Source organism: Lissotriton helveticus, chromosome 9, assembly GCF_964261635.1.
Source record: "Lissotriton helveticus chromosome 9, aLisHel1.1, whole genome shotgun sequence".
Taxonomy (NCBI): domain Eukaryota; kingdom Metazoa; phylum Chordata; class Amphibia; order Caudata; family Salamandridae; genus Lissotriton; species Lissotriton helveticus.
In genome coordinates this window covers 773,524,330-773,548,397 of record NC_136070.1, presented here as the reverse complement: position 1 = coordinate 773,548,397, position 24,068 = coordinate 773,524,330, and the positions used below count along the sequence as shown (strand labels likewise).

Genomic DNA, 24,068 nt, shown 5'->3' with positions numbered 1-24,068 from the left:
TGTTTAGATTCCTCACTCCAAATGAATCACAATGTTTTACATGTGCTGCGAAATGGGCCTTCTATAGTGTTTAAAAATACTTCTGACGGGATTTTCACTTTCCTTTCATACAGAATAGTATGTTCTCTGCCCTGCAAAGCACAGAATAGCATGTTCGCCTTGCTTGCTGTAAGCCACTATCATGTATTGCCCTACTTGGTTGATTTTTGGCTGGCGTATAGTTCTGACCTATACCACCGATCACACACTGTCTCAATAAGCTCCATCTTCCAGTGTTCTACCTATGACCCCGGGGAGTCCAAAGCCCCTTGTAATATGAGTGTGTTGTGTTACTTGCTATCAGGGCTCGACTGGAAACCAAAATCAGCCCTGGCTAAAATGTTCAGTTCTTGGCCACCCATCTTGCTGAAAGCAGTATCATATGTGCAGCCCAACGGAGAAAAGCCAGAATGGCAAACTTGGCAGTCCGTTGTGTATTTTCAACAAATATGAACACATTTATTTATCACATACATCTTTAATTCATATTTTCATATGCAGAAAATTACTGCAGTCAAACTAAAATCTTCTTACACACCCCCAAATGCCTCACACCTCTCGGAAGCCGGGTCAGTCCTCGCTTTTCTCAACCAATTATTGGCAGGACTAATCACCAAATTCCATTTGATTTACTTTGAAAGTTGATATTTTTGTGATCATTTATTTATTCACTGGTAATTTCCAACTGTGTAACACCATCTTATTTCCTAGAACTACGGGCCATATTATCAATCAAGGGCGATACATTATCGGCAGGAAACTACAGCTAAAGCGGCAATAATGGGCCTGATAATATGCCCTTGTGAAGGTTAACACCAGAACCTGGGCTACTATGGGAATTCACAAGGGCATATTATCAGGCCCATTATCGCCGCTTTAGCGGCAGTTTCCTGCCGATAAAAGCGGCGATAATGTATCGCCCTTGCTTGATAATATGGCCCTACATTTCTGTGCTTAGTGTCTGAGAAGGCTTAGCCGGTTAGCTTGCCGAGCGCGTTTAGATCCAATTCCTTATTGTGAAGCCTCGTTTGTCCAGATGGTCATTAATATCCTCTCTAATGTCGCCGAAGACAGGCGTTATAACCACTGTTATATCGTTGTCAAATGCTGACCCACTCTTAAATTGGTACGACGTCTCCCTGCCTATAGGTTTGGCCTTGGAAAGCTTTTGTGATTACTTTTTCGATAAAAAATGCAAAAATTAATTAACATCGCATTTAATTTTAATGTAATGCTAAGAATAGTTACAAGGATGTTTTTTTCCTTTTAATGCACTTCAAAGGAAAATATGATCCGTATGTACACGAAAAAATGATACTATTTGCTTTGAAGGACTGTGAGCCGATATTGTAGTTTAAACTGCAAACATAAAAAAAGGATAAAGCAGAAAGGAAAAAAAGGCATTGGCAAGGTAAGTTACCCCACCACCAGCCTTTGCACCACGTGCATCTCTTTTTAGTCGGACGTGAACATGTAATCAGACAAAATGCAGTAGCAGGTGCAAGAGAACCAATGGTTGAAGTGGCCTGGCTGGTTGTCCCATGGTCCATACTGTGGTGGGTGGAAGCACAAAGTGAATAACAGTTGAACTGACAAATGGATGGTTGTATGTATATATGTATGCATTTCTTTTATGTATAATTTTTGGGATTACATGAGGCTTTGGGACTGATACACCTGTCTCTACTTCAGACTCGAAATTAAGTGAAAGGGCCATGACAAAGTTTCCTTTTAATTGTAATAGAAAATTGATTAATACTGAGATCTGTCTCTATGGTGCCTTTGTGTCGTATGCAGCTCTATTCGCTGAGACTTCTTTCTTGTGCTATGAGATTATCTTGTTACCTTTTTGGCATATAATGAATTAATTCACTCATTCCTCAGCTCCATTCATCCACTTAAAACCACCATTATGTGCAATGTGGGGAGAAAGATGTCATAGCTCAAAGAGTTTTGGGGCCACCATTGTGTTTTTATTCGCTCTTCACTCGAAATCAAGTGACATATTGGCAGCGTTAAAAGCAACAGTTCTTCCAACTCCACTGACAGATGGCTCCTGAGTTGCTACTTCACAGCTCAGTGTTCACCCATTGTAGTCTCTTCCCTCCCTTTGCTCAGCTGGGGGTGTTGGAATCTGTGTGAGAAGATGAGGGTTTCAGTTGAAGGGTAGAAGAGGGAGTGATGTCTGTCTGAAGTGATGTCGCTGTCATTGCTTTCTCTTTCCTGGCAGGCTGTTGGCTATTTTCCGGTAGGTGTCGTCATCATATTTTTTTGACAGGGCGTGATGTTCTCCAAGATCGGCAATGTGGTAGGTGGTGGCGATGGTCAGTGAGGCGTGGTGAATTTTTTTGTGAATGTTGTTCCTGCCTTACTTCTGGGCGGGCACCAGGTCATCAATGCTCTGACCCTTCTCCAGCTTCTTCTCCATCTCAATCATGAGCTTCACACCATCCACCACCATCTGTGTCTGCTCCACCTCGGAGAACCCCAGACGGTCAGCATTTGAGATGTCAAAGACACCACCAACAGCTGCAGTATCTACACCACCTGTGAAAGAGTGAATGAAAACCATTCAGTGGATGCACTTGGTTTCAACTCAAGTCCACTGTCCCACATGGCGTGGTCAGTGGAGAATGCTAGCATTTTGACACAAAGAAGTTGCCCGCTATCCCTTGCACCCTGGACTTAAGATATGGTTGTCGGGTGTACAAATGATATTTCAGGAGAGTTCTTGTATCAACTGTGTGTGTTTTGACAAGACTTCACTTCATCAGCCACTATATAGAGGTTGCATAAAAATTACAGATGTCAAAACCATACCGAACTAAATATAAGCACAATCTACAAAAAATATGTTATGTTGTACACTACATTTGGCAATTTTAAAGCTCAAATTATCCCTTGTAAGTCTCACAGGCTGATATTATTTCAATCAGCTTCAAGTATGAGCACAACAGGAACAACCAGAGCATAGTCTCAGACGAGGAGATGGAATATAATGGTCGAACAAGAAAAAAGGGGGTAGGTATACTTTCCCCAAATCTACAAACTGACAACCATATGGTAAGAAGTTATATTAAAACCTTAGAGGTTTTTTATGCTGGTGAAAGAGTATAATTATGAACCTAGTAACTTATGGCCACCCTCCAAAAAGGTGTTCATCAAATAAGCAGTTTCCCAAGGTCCGCCTAAGTTCCAAAAGTAACAAGATTCTCTCAATTCCAAAAGATAATGGAGTTCTTGTACATCTGGGGCGAGCCTGCTAACTAGAAGCCATTTCCACTCTCCCTACCAGGTTGGCGGAAAGCTAATGAGTTACTAAACATCAACAGATGTTGCTTTTGGGGTAAATTCCAAAGCAGCAGCAACATTTACATGTGTAAAATCATGCTTTCAAGAAAGGCAAAAGAATTTCAAAAAAATGGTTGCCAGAAAATGCACCAACTCATTCAGTGTTAAGATGGGCTGTAACTGGATCCGCCGGTCCAGGACACGCTAGGGCACTGGCATGTAGCCAGTATGACCCTAAATTACACAAAGAACCAGTAATAGATCTGTGGCGATAACAAAAGCATGGGGGGGCTATATGGGGGTTGGAGGTTCATATTATATTCCAGTAAGAGATTTCATTTTGAACTCATAGTATTGAGTACACGTTAATACACTATGCCACACTGCCAGTAGGAGATTTTCCATCTTCATGGCTGGTCTAAGAGAAGTTTTGTGAAGGATTTTTTTTTAGTACAGACTGGCATAGTTTGCAAACTAAACGGCAGAAGGTTGTCTGATGCAAATGTCTGTATCTTACCTGTACCACGTTTCTGCAGGCGCAGTCTGGTCAGAATCTCCTCAAACTTGGGGTGTTTGCTGAGGTTGGGGAGTTTGACGTGCACACCACCACGCAGTCCAGTACCCAAGTTGGAGGGGCAGGTCAACACGTAACCGAGATGCTCATTCCACATGAAAGGATGGCCGGCTTTCTTGAAGATCTCTTCAATCTATCCCAAGAGGTGAAAAAAGGATAACATTTCAGAACAGAAAGTTCTACGTGAGAAATTATACTTATAAAGGTTTATTTATAAACGGTTGTTCCTCAGTCTAAATTAGGTGCTGACAGGAGAAGGACAACTCTGGCCGACTATTAACCTACTGGAAAGGATAATATTTTATCTTTATCTCCAACTCCTACATTGGTCTTTTGCCTCCATGGAGGTTGGATAAAAAGTGTATCTTGTTTGCCATCATCGTGGGGGAAGACGTTTTTGGAAGAGAAAGATGGCTGGGAAAATGGAGTTCAGTGTAACAGTGAGGCTGATAGCTTAAGTCGTTGCCCGTTTAAAAATAGAAATACTTGAGATTTGACACGAGATTTGCCTGTACACTTTTGTGAAAAGCTACGAAAAGTAAACATTAACATTTTCTGACTAACTTTAAATCTGTCACTGACTGTTTTGTACAGCATATTATGACCATTAAATCTGGATGGGGAAAAATTGAAGGATGAAACTGGGATAAAAAGAATGGCAGTACAATGGGGAAGACGTTAGAAATAGATACGTATTGTTTGGGTTCTAACTGCTGCCAGGATTAGGTTTTATATCAAGGTCAAATTATGTATATATGTGGGTACATCATCAGATCTGTTTTTTGTGGAATTTGGACAGTGGGATTCTAGAACTCAAATATGTTAAACAGGCAGAGTTTTTCAGGTTCGGTGTTTGACAGACAGTTGCGGAAAGAGAGAAAAGGGTATGGCGGTGGCATATTCAGAACAAGCCCTCTGTAATGGATTAGCATGTAGCTTGATGGAGGCAGAAGGGAATAAGTAGAAGACAGGTAGACCTAGTTGTCTAGCACCGCATGTAAGTCAAAATATCATATACAGAAATATTGCCTGACAAAGATTGTGACCTAAATATTGTCCCATTCTATATAGATGTTCTATTAACTCCACTGGGGAGATATTTCTGTAGATGATATTTAGGACACGTGTCATAATATTCTGACTATGATGTTCTGGAACCTTGCCCTAGTGGCAGACTGATCTGGCCTCACCTTCTGCAATCCAACGCAGAAGCGTCTGAACACCTCCTTCATGTTGCCACCCTTCTGCATAGAGATGACACGGAGATGATCCTCCTCGTTGACCCAGACCAGAAAGGTCTTATCATCGTTGTGCCTGTAGGATGTGGAGATAAATGGTCAATATCATGACAGTCATCCAGAGCATGCCCAGTGGCTTCCACATTTCACGTTTCCACTTCAGAATAGGAGTGTAGAGCTACAGCCATGACTACAGTGGGAGGAACAACTTTTATATTATTCAACTTGTCTTAAATAAACAATTTCTTACCTATTTGGCCTCTGGAGATCCTTTTTAGATCTAGCTACGACCTTTTGATTTTACTTAGATTATATGTGTAATTTACTTACTGATTCGGGCTTTCAGTCACTCCTCTTCATCCATTGGTTATTGTGTCATTCACATTTTTCTGCTCCCCACTGCAGCACATAGCATGGGGCAGTGAGTCAGCCCATGTAAGCCATTGCCTAACTTTACTGTGAGTAAAGGCATTCTGCCATTTATCAAAGGGGACATCTACACACAACAGTCGTTCCCTAATTGCCAGAGACACATATGGCAATGTGTGTTGTTTGAGGCTAAAAAGATATTTGCGCTTTTAGCCCCGTTGCTTTTTTATTTTTTTGATTGACCAGGGCCCTGCAGCTTAGTTGACAATACATTGTTGCAAAATTCCTGACAAGCCTACACAAAAGAAGCATTTTCAAGGCCATTCTATAGCCCATTGTGCACCAATTCTATATTTTCCTAGAGCAAATCACAGCATATTTTGGGCTAAAATAAGCATGATTGATTTTTTGCCAAGTTACATTTGCTCATCTATACCCATGATACCCATACCAGGATATTTCAGAAGAAGATAGAGCAAACAAAGTAGTATTCCTGACTCACAATATCTATCATGGGTTCTCCCTTCCCTTGAAGCCATTTGAGTCTGCTCAGTGGTAACCTTTAAAGTTGAGTTTGAAGGCTTTGCCTGTCTTTCTTGGTGGTTCCTGGTGGCCCTGTGGAAGAGGACCTTCCAATTGCCAGACAGGGGATGTGAAGACTGATTTACTCTTTTTTAGAAGTGCTTTCTGGGAGCTGTGGAAGCCTCTTCAGATATCTGGATCCCTATAGAGAGCTGTCTTGTCCATTCAATATTCTTTCACGAAACAGAGTTTGAAAGAGTTTTTCACTTTGCAACAATACTGATCTACGTCTTAGTTGATGTTATTCAACTGTGCTTCACATTTTTTTCACCGTCATCCCTACAGCAGGTGCTGCCTGTGCATCCTTGCAGAGATCACAAACATAAGAGAGGGGTCCTCCACCCCAAAGGGACAGGACACCAAATAGACACTTCTGTCAATAATCAATTCCCTTTGGGTTTTTTTAAGCATCCAGATCCGCATTGTCATACGTACACATGGAAGTCACCCAAAACCTCATATGTAGCTGTTTTAAAATCAGGTTTTTAACTAATGTTGAAATTGAAAGTGTAGCAAACATATATGCATCCCTTGTGAAACTCACTTTTTTATAGATGTAAGAAAATGATTACTTTATTGATTTTGAACAAGAACACAAGCAAGAATAAAAAAGAATATATTTTTCATTACACATTCCTTTGGTTTCCATTTAAGGTTGGTGATGCGTATAGTGTTTGTGTGACTTCCATGTGTATGTATGACAGTGTGGATCTGGATGCTTAAAACAAACCCAATGGGAATTTATTTTTGACAGAAGCATCCTTACAGAGATTACAAAGCCTAAAACTGCAGTAGTACTATGCTCCTTCACCATTGTCTCCATGCTACTCACCAGATGCCTCTGGCGTCGGGCCAATCACGAGCCATGCCAGCAGCCAGCAGGAGAGGAGAGACGGGTTTGTCAAAGAGGAAGTGGTCATCAATAAGCTGCTGCTGCTCGGCGTCGGTCATGTCCTTCAGGGGATAGTACTTGCCCTTGAACTCACCAGTCAAGCTGTTCAGAGCTAAAAGAACAAACACAGACAAAGTCAGTACGTCTGATTTGTTTTATGTGTATTTGATATTTGTTGCAATTGACCTATATTTGTGTGAGGTTTGGATGCACAAACAGAAAACATACCTGCTGGCACCTAGATGTACTCTCACACAAACAGTAAGAAAACATTTAGACACAGGCAGGGTCAGACTGGGGCCAAAAATAAGCTCTGGCACCAACATAAAAGAAACCCCCATTAACGAATCAGATAGCCAAAACAGTGGCCCACTTTTACAACTAGGGGTAGTTTTCAACATGTGAAGACACTTTGTATATGTGTTTTGCAAGGATGGGGAGCCTGCATTTATGTGTGCTTGTTGCGAAAATGTCTTTAAGAAGGAAATCAACAGTAAAAACTGGCCAGCAGATCATAAAACAGTCACACAAACAGCCAAAAACAGATCCCTATAGTGATCTGACAGACCAGACCCTTTGGGCACTGCCTGAATGCCCTATAGGCCAGTCCGACCCTGGACACAGGTCAACATTGGATAGATGTATGGATTGATTGATGTGCGATTTTCACACATGGAGCAATATATGTGTAGTTTATGTATGGTTTACAATGATTTGCATAAACTGTATCAATACTTTATAGTATTAATTATACTCCTGTAGTAGGAATACAATAGGGGTCTCTCTAGGTTTGAAATTATTGGCTGCATTGCACATAGCGGGGGATGGCAACACTGTCAAATTGTAACTGCAAGTACTGGGATGTGTTCAATGTCGCACTGCTTAACAATCCCTCGTAAGAGGGTCTCAAAAAGCACTGGGCTTCCCTTTCTGCAGTGTGGGAAGTATCCCTGCCACCTCTTCAAAAGTGCCTTTAGAATGATTTTTAAAAGCCACATTTCTTTAGAGCAGAATTTTTAGCTATTTCTTTAAACACGTTTACCTAAACAGATTGCTTGCAACAAAACTCTCTGCTATATTCCTTAAAATTCTGCATGAAAAATTGACCTTGAATGAAACTTTTACTTACTTTTCCTCTCTCTGATTAATTAGCAATACACCCTCTGTTTGCCTTCTACATGCCTCTGCTGTATGTAAATACACTACTTTAAATCTCATGCCTATCTGTCTTGGGCTCTTTTTTTGAAATCATAACAATATCTATTCCAGAGCAAGCAGTTGCTTCTCACATAGCTTCCTCTAATGATCACAACTAAGCCACTAATCAACACGAACTGGAATAATTGCATTGAATAGTTTTCTTTGTTATGCAAGACTAACCCTAATAACCAATGGGCTGACCACTAACTTTGGGCTCTGGAGTAGTGTGCCACTCACGGCACACTACTTCAGGGGTAGTAAGTGCTATATAAATACAATTTCAATTTAATTTCAATGATAATAAGTACCACCTATTATCACTACTTGCTGGAAGATTTAGAATTCAGCAAAAGTATCATGGGGCTTATTTACAAGCCATGTGTGCCACTGGAACGTCACTTTTTTGGCATTCCGGTGGCACAGCTACAAGGCCATGTAAAGCCACCCTGCATGGTTTTTCATGGCCTAGTAGATATGGAGTGTGGTAACGTAGTGGAAGTTCCTACGTTGCCTCACACTGTGTCGGGGAGGTGTGCCAAGGGCTTTGCAGTGGGTGTTCCCACGAAACACCCATATGTTTTGACACATTCCCAGATTTACAACATGTCGTAAATGTGGGAATGCTTTAAAACAGTGTGCCTCCGCAGGGGTGGTGTAACGAGGAGAAATCATTTTATTTCTCATCGTTTTTTCCTCTTTCCAGGTTTGCTTTATTCTGCAGCACGCATAGGAAGAGGAAAATGCCTCCAATTATTGTTTTTGTGCAGGAACGTGACGCTTCCTGCACAAAACAATCATGCCAACGATGTAGACACCCTTCCACCATGGTGCAAGGATGCCTGCATTTGCGTATGTCTGCTAATTGTGTGCCAATGCTGGCTGACAGGTCAGGAAAACACAGTATCTTGTCAATACAGTGCATTCCTGCTCTTTCAAATTTGAGTAGGGCAGCGTACCAAAATGAATTGCGGCGCTTACCTACGCCAATTCTTTGTAAATATGCCCCATGTGTTTAACGTTGTGTGCTGAGGCATGTGTAATATGATTTACCCTGAGTCACAGCAATGAATCGGCTAGTTTATCTGGTTACTAAGCCCATCATCGCCTCACATGTGAATTGATAAATGCAGATATTTGCTCTCCTATATGTGCACAGGACTAGCAAGCATCATCAGTGAAGTTAACTTATGATTCTCCACTTTACAGACTTGCTTTTTGTGGGCTTAAGAGAAAATAGACATGTTTCGCTTGTGCATCTTTGTTTTTTTATAATGATACTCGCGGTTTAGCCACCCAAAGTATGTTAGTAAGAGATTGACATTGCAACAGTTAATGGGTGTGGGACATAGTCCAACTAAGGGACAAAGTCACCTCAAAAAACGGTATGTGAGTGAGATTCGTATAAGAAATGTTTTCTGCACACATCTCCGGGACAGGTACCAGTCGGAGCTAAAATGACACCGGATAATGGCAGACCACGAAGATCAGTGCTAGCATTGTTGCACAATCCATTCTTATTCCTGCAATATATTGGGTGATCCTTTTTTTCAAGTAATTCTCAGCTCTATTTACTAGAAGTTCCTCTGATTTGATGTAATCAGCCTTTGTAGAATCCTTGGAGACTGACTTTGCTCCAGTGCTTTCCCAAATCAGGATGAGAGATCGTCACACGCTCATAACTCACTCCCAATTTCATCTCAAGGTAATCCTTCCTCACTAGTCCTATGCTCCAGAGATTCAAAACTTGGAGGGACTGTGCCCTATGCCCTGCCCCTTGCAGTGCTAGGAGAAAACCGGACAAGCATCTTCAAGAATAAGTGGAGGAGTGTTGCTCAATGGTTAGAGTGGCAGACCCTGATGCAGAGTTCTGGCCAGGGACCAGGGTTCGATTCCCGCCTCGGCGGGGTCTCGGGCTCAATTTCCTCGGACCTGTTAATTCTCGCCTCGGTGCCTATTCTAATCACGGGCCCCATGCTGCAAGTCTGGGCAATAGCTTGCTTAGCCTCCACACTGGCCCCAACAGCGCTAAGGATGCCTGGCTTCACCCTGGGGTTGCCCAGGAGTGGACACTTCACAGGGAAAGCCAGGAGGGGTTCCACAGCGGTATGAGTATCAGCGCCAGGAAGCCGAATAGGCGACACCGCAAGGTGACCGTCTGGTGACAGTGCGCTCTAAAAGTACCATGACATTTACATTTACATAATTGATGCATTCAGCCGTCGGAGAATCCTTGAGACTGGCTTTGCTCCATTGCTATCTCCAACCAGGGTGAGAGGTTGGCCCCCTCTCATAACCCACTCCCAATCTTCTCTCTGTTCCGGGCCACGTTGATGCCTCTTTACTAATCCCATTCTCTAGACATACAAACTTGGAGGAACTATGCCCAGTGCCCTTCCCCTTGCAGTGCTAGGTGAGCAGACAATAGGCATCGTCAAGCGTGATTCGTGAACAACCCCAAAGTTCCTGGCCTGGATGTGCTCCTCAGGAAACCACGCAAGCAGAAATGAAGACATGTCAGGCTATCTGCTGCTACTAATGCTTGAAACCTTTTACTATGAGAAGTGCAACCGTTAGCCCATCTGTCACCCCTGAGAGCAGTGCTTCCTGCCCTGCCCACATTGTGACAGGTTAAAACAAATGTGATCCAATTTCTCCTCTTCATCATACCCTGCAATTTCTTCCCATTGTAGCAAGAGCCCAATTTAAGCTTGCATACCTCACTAACAAAGACCTCCACAATGCCACACCCTGCTACTTGGCTGGAAAACTGAAACTCTATGTGGCTCGATGGAGATTGAGAAATGCTGCAGCACTGCTGATGGAACTTTCAACATTCAAGCAAGAAGATTTGATGAAATAAGCATCCTCTGGTAGTGGTTTGAGGATCTAGAACTCTCTCCCACTAGCTCGTTACCCTACCTTGAGTCTTGCCACATTTAAAAAGGATCTCAAAATACTTGTAATGGAAAGATACTTTGGATGAAGCTATGATCGCTTCTTCAAATCCCTTTTTGTCTTATCCAATCTATCCAGATTGAGTCTGCCTGTCCTTTCTCCACTGATTTGAACTGCTGGGTCTATGGGTTCTCTTTGTTGCTTACCAGCTATTTTTATGTTGATTGTTATCCATATTATTGTGGTTTTCTGTAAAGCACTCTGATACCCTTGGGTACGTTTGCACTATATAAAACAGCAAAAATAAATAGCGGGGAGTAGACCCTCCCCAGCATCATAATGTGACAATCACCCCATGTAGCATAGAGCACCCAGCCCAGAAAATGAAGCATGTCTTACCTTCGATGGAGAGCTTCTCAATGGCGCGGCGTTCCCCACGGCTGCAGTGGGGGGGCAGAGTGTATCCCTTGATGCTGCGGCCAGTGCGGACACGAGAGCTGAAGACGTAGTTGGGGTCCAGATCATCACCTCCCTGTCAGGAGATCAGCAGCATTGTGAATGGACAAGAGTTACAACTGCCAATGCCCCACTCAGCCTGTGACCAGCCACTCTATGGATCCTTTGATCAAACATGCCCAATAGGCAAACAAGCGATTATTTGTATTACCTATATGCAGGACTAGAGGAATTATGTGGCAGGGTTTACTAAATTATGTGGCAAGAATAGGCACAGTATGTGGCCCTGCCTATATGTACAATCCACTGATGTGGTGGCTTGTTAGACCGTTTTGGATGTGAGGTATTCTACCATTTATTTTACAAAATGAATTCCGTTCTCGAAGTCTCACATGAACTTTGGGTTACATCAGCCTTCTTGGGCAAAGAGGAATGCAGTTAGTAGAGAAAGTACACAATTGCTTTAACAAGTACGGTCAGCCTGGTTCACCTAAGTAGGGGTGAAGGTCAGGGAGAAGGTTACAAAGGGACAATTCTGATGTTAGATGGGAGCAGTGCGGAGGGAATTGTTGCTGCTCAGATTCAGAGGAGGTGCTGAGGGTAAAGACCATAGCACATTGTCGCCCGTGAATGACTGTTGTTGAACAATGCGAGGCATGTAGACTGAGTGTAGGAAGATGGCTCTGTTTATACTATACTAAAATTAGGTATTGTGTGCGCAGAGTCCATGGAGTCCCCAGAGTTATAGCAGAGGCTAAATTAGGTAAGTACTAACAGCTCTCTTTGTGGTAGTGTAGGCAAACAATTAGGCTTATACAGAGGGTGTGTTAAGTATTTATTGTATTCACTCAATCAAGACTGATGCCCACACTCAGACTGAATCCAAACCAATTGGGTAAGTATAAAAAAGGTATACTTGTATTTTATTTCTAGAACCAAGCAAGACTTGGTACAGGTAGGTAAAATATACTTTCAATTACAGACCTGTACAGAGAAATGCAATTTAGGATGGATTTGCAGTTGTTACAGGTTTGTATCCCTTTATATTTCAGTTTGAATTGTACAGTAATTATTTTCAGAATACTTTTTAGTTACTTTTGGATTTTTTTGAGTACTGGGGATGGTATGCCTGCTACTGCATCTTAGGATCTCACAATACATGGTGAGTAAGAATTTTTACACTTTGCAGTTTAGTTCTCTTTTTCACCCTACAAACATTTTAGGCCCAAAATCTCTTAACATGGGTTCCTATGGGAGAAAAATGGTTATCGGTTTCACAGGTGGGAATTTTTGGGGTTAGGACCATGGTCCCTCAAGGTCCAGGTAGGCACTCAAATTGTACCACCAGCAGCAGTAGGAATTCGGGTGTAGAGTACAGGATGCCAATGTTAGCCAAAGGGGCTAGCGGGCACCACGGTTGGGGGCTGCTCACGGGCAGGCCACTTGATTTTGGGAGCCAAGCTCCTAGGGTTAAGGTGAGGGCTAAGGGGTTCCCTGTCAGCACCAACTTCACAGCACCAGCAGCACTTGGGCGGCTGGGTGCATGTTGCTTAGGAGGGGTCGGGAGCCCAATGCAATCCTATGGAGGTTGCCGGTTGTGGATTTTGACTGCAGGCTCGGTCCAAGATGTCTTCCGGGAGGAACCAACAGCAGGGCAGGTAAGTTGGAGGGTTCCGGAAGTAGGTGCACCTCAGGTCCTCTTCTCCAGTACGCAGGGTGCCGGCTGCAGGGGTGCCTTTTGAGGTTGGATTTCACCTTCCGTGCCACTTGCGGTTGGGGGATCTTCGTGCAGAGACTGCAGGTGACATTGGGAAGTCCTGGAGGGGTCAACCCATGGTGGACTCTGACTCAGGAACACTGGGGAGCTCGCTGGGACCAGTGGGCCACTTGGACTCAGGCGATGACTCCTACCCAGGGGTCCAGAAACTTGTCTCATGGTGGCAGGCTGGTGTTTACCAGTCAGGAAATCCACCAGACGTTGGTTGTTTTTCAGGGGGAATCTCTACGAGGCCCTCTGAGTGCATTGTATAATAAATCCCACACTGGCATCAGTGTGGGTTTATTATGCTGAGAAGTTTGCTACCAACGTTCCCAGAATTCAGTAAAGCCATTATGATGCTGTGAAGGTCGTAATGACAAACTCCCAAACAATATACTAATTATGACTTTACTGCACTTACAATGTCTAAGAAGGGACTTAATCAGATTAGGGGAGCAGTCCTCATGAAACTGTACCCTTACCAGTGGTATAGTACACCCAGCTAGAGGGGTGACTTACCTATACCTTAGGCAGTGGGTTGCAGGCATGGCACACAGGTATCTGTGTCATGTCGACTCTTCACTTTTCTCTGCACCAAAACACGCAGCCTGCAATGGCAGTGTGCGTAGGTTAAGGTACAGCCCATCTAATGGTGGCACAATATGTGCTCCAGCCATTAAAAGCCATCCCTGGTCACAGTGCCTTTGGTACATTTTACAAGGGACTCACATGTGGCCAGAGGGGAACCAATTGTTAGTACAGATGTATAGTTTTGGGAAAGGACACAGGCCCTGGGAACCTGATTGGCAGGGACCCATGGGTACATCAATTCAAAGTGCATCAGAAATCTGGCAAAAAGTGGGGGGTTACTGCAGCAGAAACCCACTTTCCTACACTCTTCAGCCCAAAGGCCAGGAGACTCAGACAAACCTGGGAGAGTCTTCCTAGTCTTTCAGGTGAGGAAGAGTGGAGGAAGGGGTTTGAAAGTTGCAGGGTCTTCTCTGCCTTACATCCTTCTGTCCAGGTCAGTCCCTTTAGAGAGCTGGCCTACCTCAACTGTTTCAGGACCTAATTCCCAATGCTCCTTCCCTAGCTCTTTAGTGTCTTTACTCCATCTTTTTAGTTTTGGTTCAGAGTTGCCTACCTCTGCAAATTATTTCTTAGCTAGGGCAAGTCCCAGCTTACCCACAGCTTAGGTAACCCCACAATGACCAATAGGGTCAGGGGGCCTAACTTGCTATTTAGCATAGGCTAACCCACCATGCCAAGGACAGTGCTGCCATGAAGGCTATCACCCAGCAGAGGCCACTGATAGCTGTCAGTGCTCAGACTCACACCTTTAGCTCTTCACTGGCAGGTGAAGGGGCACAGTTACAGGCTTTTGGGGAGTTTGGTGGCCTGTCTGCTGTGTTAGGGTAGGGGGCCACTACACTTTGTAGTGAAAACCCTTCTTCCACCCTCTGTTTTGCCAGTTGAGGAGCCACCAACTCAGGCTGGACAGTTGCCTAACTAGTCTGTATTTTTGTGGGCTAGGGAGGACTTCACCAGTGCTAACTTTCGAGTTCTCTCTTATTGGGATAAAATCTGTTGCTATCAGTTGTCCACCTTCCCTACACTGTCTCTTCTTTTTCTTTTGTTGCTTAGCTGCACTAACTGCAGGTTCAGCCCCCCCCCCCCCCCAGGTCCTTTTAAAGAGGTCTAGCCCTGGACCCGTACCTCACTTTGGCTCAGACCAACCCCTGGGTGGTGGCCAGTACCAAAGAGACAATCAAGGGGAAGATCTTTATTGACTAACACCTTTCTCCAACTAAGGGACCCAGATATTTCTGGGGCACTACAGCCACATGCCTAACAGTGACCTCCCCTGGGAAAACCCTTCCTCTCTTTGTTTCCCCTGGGTCATACTGGTTTGAGAGTACCAACCTGTCATGCCCACAGTATAACTGGCACAGGTATCTGTTAGGGCAGTGGATGGGATTCCATTCACCAGTGGATGATGGAAGTGTCTACTCCTCTCTGGAATCTCCAACTCACCTTTTGGGTCCACTTTCCAGTTGAAGGCTATGTGGACTTCCTCCTCTATGGCTTACCCCCATAGGACATCCTGGCAACCCCTCGAGCTACACAGGGGACTTTGTTTTAGGACAGCTAGGGTCCTCTTGGTGTGGTGTCCTATATTCAGACAGTTATGACACCATACCTTGTTGGGATCGCAACTTTTACTATGGTACCCAGTTTTAAGTTGTGAGCTGTCTTTAGGCCCAACCTCCTGGACAGGTTTTTGGGGGGCTACCTTAGACTTCTTACTTTTATCTTTAGGATGCTCATCCTCTTTCCCCTGGGGAGGTTTTGTGCCCCTTTATTTTGGTCACCCCCACTGGCAATCTTGGTCACCCTTATCTTGACCCAGTGTTCCGCCTTCTTTCCCAATTCTTGGGGATACATTGGACCTAGGTTTACCAGGGCAGATCAAGTTAAAAGTGCATCAGAAATCTAGCAAAAAGTGTGGGGGGGATTACTGCAACAGAAACCGACTTTCCTACAGTAAGTAAAGGAGTTCATGCACGCTACGTGTCTGTCAGTGAAGCTGGGAAAGGGGTAGGGTTCAGTGCAAACTACACACTTGCATTTTACTGGTATTCAAAGCACAGAATGCGCTTTTTGGAATTTCACACCTACAGGATTTGATAGGATTTTTCTGTTTCTGAGTCCCTAGGGTTGCAGGTGACCTCTATGAAAGGCTGCTTTGGGGTAATGTAGATCGAGGTTGTACCTTACCTTCAGGTTCTCATGGTTCAAGTCAGTCCTGTGCTTGTCTGTGGGTTTGTATCCATTATGACGGTCTTCAATGACGGGGTCTAGCAGCTCCTTGAAAACTTCATAGGATTCTTCATCTCCAGCAACACAACCCACAGTCATGATGAAGGGGTGACCTGGAAGCATTGGAAAGCGGAGGTGGGTATGGGAGTAACTTTGACTCAGTGACCTACTGGTGTGGCATAATTTAATTGGTGGCGCCCAGCAGCTTGACAAAGCGGATTTAATTCCAACCACAGTATAAATCAACAAATCTCATCTTAGTCATGGAAAATACATGATTCTTGAATGAGATGTGATATTATGTATGTCATATTTGTGTAATGTGAACTTAGCCAAAAAGCAACAGAGCACTATACATGGAACATGCCAAAGATACAGTCAAGAAGTGATTGCAGAGGTAGATGGGTTCTCAGAGTGGAAGTGGACTGTTACTGTTTCATGATAAGGTGTTCTTTAAAGAGGTGTGTCTCTTGTTCTGTCCTAAAGCGGAAGAGTTTTGGGGCAATACTCATGGACATGTGGATGTCATTCTAGATCCTGGGTGACTCGATGGAAAAGGCCGGCTCCTTTGTTTTTTTTCCGAACATAGTCTTTAGTCTGATGGTGTCTCGAATGTGTTATGCCGAGAGACACCGAGGGTGATGAACTTGTCATTGAAATAGGCAGGACTGCTGTTTGTGGTGAAGGAAAGAGATCCATGTCTTAAAATACAGGCTTCTTGACAAGAAGTATTGATAAGAAACATTGTTGTGCTTATTTGCAATCACTTATTGTGGCATGTAGGGGCAGTGAAAAGGGTGCACTGATGGAACTGTGTCAGTGAGGACTGACACCCATGCTTACATTGGATGGCTACTTGTGTACCTGACTTATCATTCAGTGGTGTTATATGGGGTTGCACCTGTTTGTAGATATTACTATGTGTGTGGTTATTGTCTAGGATCGGGGATATATGTAATTTCCATGGACACATTTTCATGGACAAATGTGGTGGGTGGTGGTTCCAGAGTTAAGAGCTGTACCATTAAGGGGAGTCCACATTGTTAGAAGAAGCAGGCATACCTGGATTATCAACACCAGTCTGGATGATGTCATCCACAGTGAAGCCGCTGGGGGTCTGCCTGTCCCTCAGCTTTTTGTAGATGTCCATGGTCAGGACTTTAGCCATGTGGTTGTTGTGCTTGCTCAGGTCGGGAAACTCATCCTCGCATGAGAAGTTCAGCTTGTAGTTGTTGTGGGTGTTGCCGAAAGGCATGATTGCAGTCTGGACAAGTCCTGGAGCAAGAGAAAAACAAGAAACCTACTGTAATCCAAACAAAGAGTTGTGTTTAAAAACAGCGTTATAACAACAGGAGTAACTGGTAGCATTTCTTTGATGACAAACACATTCATTACTCTGCACTGAGAAGGCTTTCCATGGGTGGAGCATGGGCTTTTCCATGCATCCACCAATGATTTTTTATGGAATCCCAGATTTACTAAGGTCTGTAAACCTGGAATTGTGACAAAATGGTACACTATCCCAAGTGGGGGGTACCGAGGAAAAATCTTTATTTCGCCTCATTTCCTCTTTTTTACGTGTGCTGCATTCTGTAGGACACATGGAAAGAGGAAAATTCCTCTGAGGATTGTGTTTGTGCAGGAATGTCTCCCTTCCTGCACAAAAACAATCCTGACTGTAACACAGGCACCCTCTCACCATGGTGCAGGTGTGCCTGTCTTGGCGCTAGGCAGCACACAGTGCGCCAGCGCAGGGAGAGAGTAGAAATGTATTTTTATTTTATTTTATGCATTTTTATATAGCGCAGACTTTACCCGAAGGTGTCAGAGCGCTTCACAATAGGAAGGGTAATGATACATGAGGAGAACATTACAAGTGAACAAATTACAAAAGCAACCGTTAAGTTACATGAGACAAAAGTGACAATTATGAGCAAACAAAATACAAGAGGTAGCAAACGGTACTTTACAGGAGGAAAAAGTGACATGTGTGCAAGTTACAAAGGTATAGAAAGTACAAGTAGAGGTAAAATACTGTAATAAATGGTAGACACTCAAACACAAGAACAAACGTTACGTAGGCAATGGTGGCACTTGTGCAAGTATCGAAAGCAAACAAAATGTAAGAGGTAGCAAACAGTGTGTTACAAGAGAAAAGTGACGTGTGCATGTTACAAAAGAGTACCAAACACAGGTAGAAGGATAATGCTGCAATATTTGGCAGACACTCAAACCACAAGAACACAGTGGAAAGGCACTTCCATAGTCATGGAGAATAACATTTTCTATAATGAAAGGTCTTTCTTCAGATAATAGAGAGGGCGTGAAATAAATTTGGAAGTGTCTTTGAAGGAGGAGAACTTTGAGGTTAATTTTGAAGGCCTTGGAGGAGGTGGTGGTCCGGAACTGAGGCGGAAGTGAGTTCCAGGTTCTCACCGCGTTGCTTGAAAAGGATTGGGCCATCGATCTTTCCTTCTTGAAAGTGGGAGTTCAAGCAGTACATTTTCTGCATTACGTGATGGTCTAGAGCCTCCAGAGAGTTTCAGTATATTCGCCAGGTAGCGAGGAGAGGAGGAGTGCAAGGCTTTGTGGGTGATACACAGTCTTGTAGATAGCCCTAGCCTCGATGGGAAGCCAGCGGAGGGTGGATAACATGGGCGTGATGTGGGCGCTTCTTTTGGCTCCATAAATGAAACAAGCTGCTGAATGGAGAACAGAATTAAGGGGGAACAGATGGGATTTGGGGAGGCCAGTAAGAAGAGAATTGCTTTGTGTTGGGGACGAGGGTCTCGTGAGATTCGCGGTTGGAAGACGTTTAGGTCGATAACTGCTTCTCGTGAGCTGCAACGCAAGAGCAGCCTCTCGCTGCCTTACAGAAAGCAGCCCTGGTCTAGTTTTAGTGTCTGCTAGTTCTTGCTGTGGCACAAGAGGACACACAGCCCTAGTATTATACCTTCCTTGAATATAATCACCACATCCCACATCAGTAGCTTCCGGAGCGTGGGAGTTACTCTCTAGTACCCTTTCTTTCTCCGGGAGCCTGCAGCTCGCTAGGGGCAGGGTTCATTCTCCCACATTGCAAGGACTCTGTTCCTCGTCCACAACGTGGGGCATCTGTGCTTGGGCCGATGTCCGTGTCGATTTCTTCTGGCAGTGGGTTGTCAGACACATAACCCCACCGCCATCGGATGCGCACCAGCTGTCCTGGCAGATTTCTGGAGCTTTGGCTCATGTACGGGTTTACAATGTTATAATATGGACTATACAATGTGTGCCAAAGCAGCAAGAATATCCTGAACACCCTGGAAGTAGTATCTTTTTAATCTTGTATTGAATTGTTTATGGCTTCTGGGTGCTAACTTGTACTTAAAATCCGTGGATCGTATGTTATATAATCGAATAGGAATGTTATATTGACACGTTTTACCAATTTTATGTGTTTAATGCCTCTGTCATGCTTTTTTAAATGTATTGTTGTGTGTTGCCGATTCATTTAAAATATTCGAACTGACAAATAATTTAAAATAACAAAAGAGTTGTAAAATAATTTGCGCGTGAGCGTGCGTGCGGGGCGCGTGTGCGTTTAAATAGATTGTCGGCGCCTCCATGTGGTCGATTCTCATTAATCAGTACCTAGCACCAAACAAAATGAACCACTGGTGCAGAGTCAGTATACCCAACCTATTGAGATCACACGTGCCTGTGTTCTATCCATGGGCCCACATGGCTGTCGCCCCAATCGTACCTTTCTGTAAGAGGCGGGGGCTCTGAGCCAGGTAAAGACTGTTCCTCAGGAGAGCACGGATCCCTTGGAGCATGGTAGGGCTCGGAGCCCCCTGCTCGCAGGGTTTGTGCGTGAGAGCTCTTGAAAGCTCCCTTTAGCTTACGTCTAGCGAAATATTTCTTCTGGTGTCCCCTGTGCGCCAACGTGCTCCCCGCGTATTTATAGCTGGGTCTCTTGGACTGTGATCTGCCAACAGCTGTGTATCCCAAATCCTGATAGCTCCAAATGCTGCCCGTCAGGGTGTTAGGAAGGCCAACTGTGAGGGTGATGCCGACAGAGCTGCTGACAGAGGCGGAAATTTCCTTTCTTACTTAGCCCTCTCGGGTGACGCCTTATGCCACGCCGCCGTCCCGTCCCCCTTTCTATTTGTGTACGCACCCGTAGAGGTCACAACGCTTCATCCCAACATACGTCCTGTCCCAAGGCCGAAGCACGCGGCATGTCAGCTCCTGGGCAGGTGTCCCTTCTCGACTACACGGTGTTTATCACTGGGGGGGCGTGACACGACATGCACAAGGCTCGATGCCGAAGTAGCCATATCCGACCCCTATGTGCTGTGTGGTCACCTCGCCTAAGCCTTACTTGTACTTTATCTTTTAAACAGGGACATTATGGACACTATCTCAAGTCCTGACCTTTTCACCTGCAAAGATTTTCTAGATTTTAAACGATTTAGTTCGTTCAAAATTGTTCTTTTTGGGGAAACAAACAGTCTTAAAAACAAACAGTTAAAAACATTTTCTCCGTGCAACACAGAGGGATAATAGTCCTACGAAGAATGATAAAAAGGCAGTCACATGGGAGTACGTTTGCATTACAAGGGGCATTATTTCATATTAGTATCTAAGATTGCAAGTGAACAAGGCTTTAGCAGCTGTGCAATTCATTAAGGATGTGAAGATTAAAGTGCAGGTGCTTGTTTAAAACGGGTTAAATATACTATATGCAATCGTATAAGTCATTTGGCGTTGCAAGCAATTAAACGAACAAGGGACAATACGAAAAACACACTCATCTACCATCTGACATTAAGAATAATTGTTCATTTGATCAAATGACTAGTACACTTGTGAGGGCCGGCGGCTTAAATGTAAATTCAATTTATACCCTCACAACATGAGATCAGATTTTAAAAAAATCAGTTCCACATTGAAATGTTAACCTCTTTGCTTCCTCATAAGCCCTACAGCGAATAGAAAACTACCGATTAGCTCTTTTGTCCTCACAACACCCAGAATGCATTTGGCGTTCACACAAACGTTCATCTGTGATAACAGTGTACGTCATAGCCTGCGGTAAGATGGTCGCCCTGAAATGTTTAGCCCCCAAAAAGAGACATTTCCCCAGAAAAGGTGAATTGAAATATTCAGCTTGTGAGGAAGGGCACTCGGCCTATTCTGAGTGGGGTCTGGGGGGTGGGGGAGAAACGACGTGTTGAGTGGTTTTGTATGGGAAGGGTACGGCAGCAGATGCCCGCCCCAGCTGCACTATTTCACCAGGGAAGGAATGATGAGCTCAAAGCAGGATATTTTGGTCATTGGAGTTCAGAGCTAAATTTGCGCCTGTGGTTTCCAGTGCTTGGCACTGGCACTTAATTGTCAAGACCGGTGCTTGTGACTGTCTGCCAAGAGGTGGAGCTGTGTAGCAAATCTCGAGGTGACCACAACAACAGTTAATTATTAATTCACATACATTAAAATGACTATTACCTGAAGCCCACACCATTCGTACGGCTAAGGGGGGCTGGAATAGTCCAAATTGTCACACTTTTAGGAGTGTGATGGGTGGTAGTTGTGTTGTTACTATCACTGACAGCATGGCAGACAGAGACAATGCGTGGTGCAAGCTGCAGTGTTCTCCTGTCGAGCGCCTGGCACTTATTCTATTTTATTTTAATTAGAAATGTCCCTCCTTTCACTTCTCCCTGCATGCTTCTCCGCAGATACAGGTTTTCGCCTTTTAATACACTTGTCCAATCACATCCCTCCATGTTGTGATGAAAATAAGAACGGGTGTCAATGAATCCGAGGAGAGCTCTGCTGCCGCGTCTCCTTGCTGGAGACGCGGAGGCTGGCCATGGCGGCTGACTGGCACCTTCTGTCCGAGCTAAAAATAATGTTCGCCTCCATCCATCTCCTTTCTGGGGGTATAGACATGCGAGCCCCTTGGCGCTGACGAGCGCGAGAGCGTCAACAGACCTCCCCTCCCCCAATCACCACGTCCAGTTGCGCTTACAGTTATTTACAGCTCAAGTGTTTTGGGAGAGGGGGGTGGATGGGGATTATCCTACGCGCGGAGCTCGGTCAGTGGACTGTTTTCCTCGGGCTCAGAAACCAAACATTTAATAATAATAAAAAAACACCCCGTGCCCAACTAGTCTACACCATACTCATCCACCCCAAAAGCATAAGCCCCTAAATGGGCACCGATGTATTGTTGTTAGATTGCGCTGGCTGTCGCTCTTGCACGTTGATAGAACTGAAAAGTTTTGTGCAAACTATGTAGCGGTATGCATGCATGCCATGTGATACAATAATTAATAGAGAAGTGTAAAACGAGCTTGCAAGGTATCAACGAATACTGGAGTGTCGTGTACAAGTGTGATGCTACGCAGCAGGGTGTTGCCCGTCACACATACAGCCCACATCGAAACTATTTCCGACAGCAAACAAAATAACTGTGCGATGTAACTAACTGATGCTCATGTTAAGCGCTTCAATACCTACGGGTCGAGTTCTCGCTATATAAAAACTGCAACGAAAATAAAACCTGCAACTTAAAATAATTCCATGCATTTTTTCCCGAAAAGGTTACATGCATTTCATGTTTTCAGTTCGCATTTTTGCCTAATGCCCACTTTTGCTTCATCTTCTGTAACCAGATTCGTTATCATTATTGTTGGCGATTCTTTGGCTCCTTCGAAATAGCCCTTGTTTGCTCATTCTATAATTCTCTAGTTTCTCTTGCTTTTTTGCTCATTTTTTCTGCTACACCATTTGCCTCGTGCTCATGGTTCCCTCCTGCTGCTAACTTTCTGTTTCTCGTGTTTATTATTTGTTTTCATGTTAATACCCTTTTCTTATTTGTATTGGTACTTTTTTCTCTTTCTTTTTTTAACTTTCCTTTCTTTTACGCGAATGTTTATATATAGCTTCATTTGGCTCCTATCGTCCATTTTCTCACCTTTCTGCTCATTCCCCTGACTCTCCATTTTCTCGGCGTTGTCTTCCCTTACTTTTCCTTTCATGCCTTAAAATAACTATAGACACTGGCTGGTCTAACAGAAAGAAAGGCACACTAACTGTAACTAGAATGAAGACTTCTGTGGGCACACAGTATTTTAGCAGGAAACTCGAGGATGTGGATACCCACTGGGTCTAAAGCATTGTACAGATGGCAGAGCACATCTCTCTGCTGGCTGAGGGGCCACAGCGCGTATGGGACCGGGGCACTTCTGGCCACGTAGGGGGGCTCTGGGAGTCGAACATGTTAAGTGGTCAGTAACAAGGCCTGTCAAGGGATTCTCCAAAGTCACTCGGCTTTTGCCCTGCCACACACACGTGATGGATTGCAGTTTCCAGGGGAGAGGAGGGGTTACCGGGGCGAAGGAGTCCTCTCCTCGCCCAACACCGCAGTTGCCCTCAAAACTGGGCCACTGAACGATACCGTGATGAAGCTGCCTCTTAGCGCTTAGCTGAATACAAAACCAAACACCCTGCAAGCGCACCGTTACCTGTCAGGTAGAAAGCTCCGCAATTGTCGATGCCCCAAGGGGTGGTACGTCCTCTTCTCACACCTCAGCCGGATGGGTGACCCGAAGTCTCAGCTCTCCGACCTACCCCTATATACCCAGCGCCTTTTCCCCATTGGCTTGGCAGAGCTCTCGGTCGAGCTCCGATTGGTCAGCCTCACTGAGAATTTGGAGAGGTCATTCTGATGTCACTGTCGGAGTCGAAGGTGGTGTACTGATTAGATTTGGGGCCGGACTGGCATGGCTCGCAGTTGGTGTCTTATTTTAGCACCGCGGGACACTCTTGCCTTTAACTCATCCGCTGCCTGCCTGAAAAGGCTGAGTCGCAGGGCCCAGGTCCACGCACCTGCCAGCCATCTATATCCCAGAGCTGTCAAGGCCCCGGGAGACACACGAGTGCGTGTTGAGCACACGAAGT

At 44.5% G+C, this 24,068-nt stretch overlaps 1 protein-coding gene across 1 annotated transcript; it reads right to left on the bottom strand.

Moving 5' to 3' along the window:
* Positions 1-1,990: 1,990 nt before the first annotated feature.
* CKM (creatine kinase, M-type) lies at positions 1,991-23,788 on the bottom strand. The gene is made up of 8 exons (XM_078660897.1): positions 23,633-23,788; positions 17,178-17,390; positions 16,074-16,228; positions 11,480-11,612; positions 6,926-7,097; positions 5,095-5,218; positions 3,848-4,037; positions 1,991-2,586 (listed from the first exon to the last, which is right to left on the bottom strand). Exons 2-8 carry the CDS (start codon positions 17,368-17,370, stop codon positions 2,408-2,410), a joined length of 1,146 nt encoding a protein of 381 aa, XP_078517023.1. The 5' UTR covers positions 17,371-17,390; positions 23,633-23,788; the 3' UTR covers positions 1,991-2,407.
* Between the last annotated feature and the right edge of the window lie 280 nt (positions 23,789-24,068).

Excerpts from the sequence above, each read along its gene's own strand:
- CKM (XM_078660897.1), bottom strand. The coding sequence starts at position 17,370 with ATGCCTTTCGGCAACACCCACAACAACTACAAGCTGAACTTCTCATGC. Across the intron at positions 11,613-16,073 it reads TGAACCATGAGAACCTGAAG|GGAGGTGATGATCTGGACCC; the intron begins GTAAGGTACAAC and ends ATCTCCTGACAG. Across the intron at positions 2,587-3,847 it reads CCTGCAGAAACGTGGTACAG|GTGGTGTAGATACTGCAGCT; the intron begins GTAAGATACAGA and ends ACTCTTTCACAG.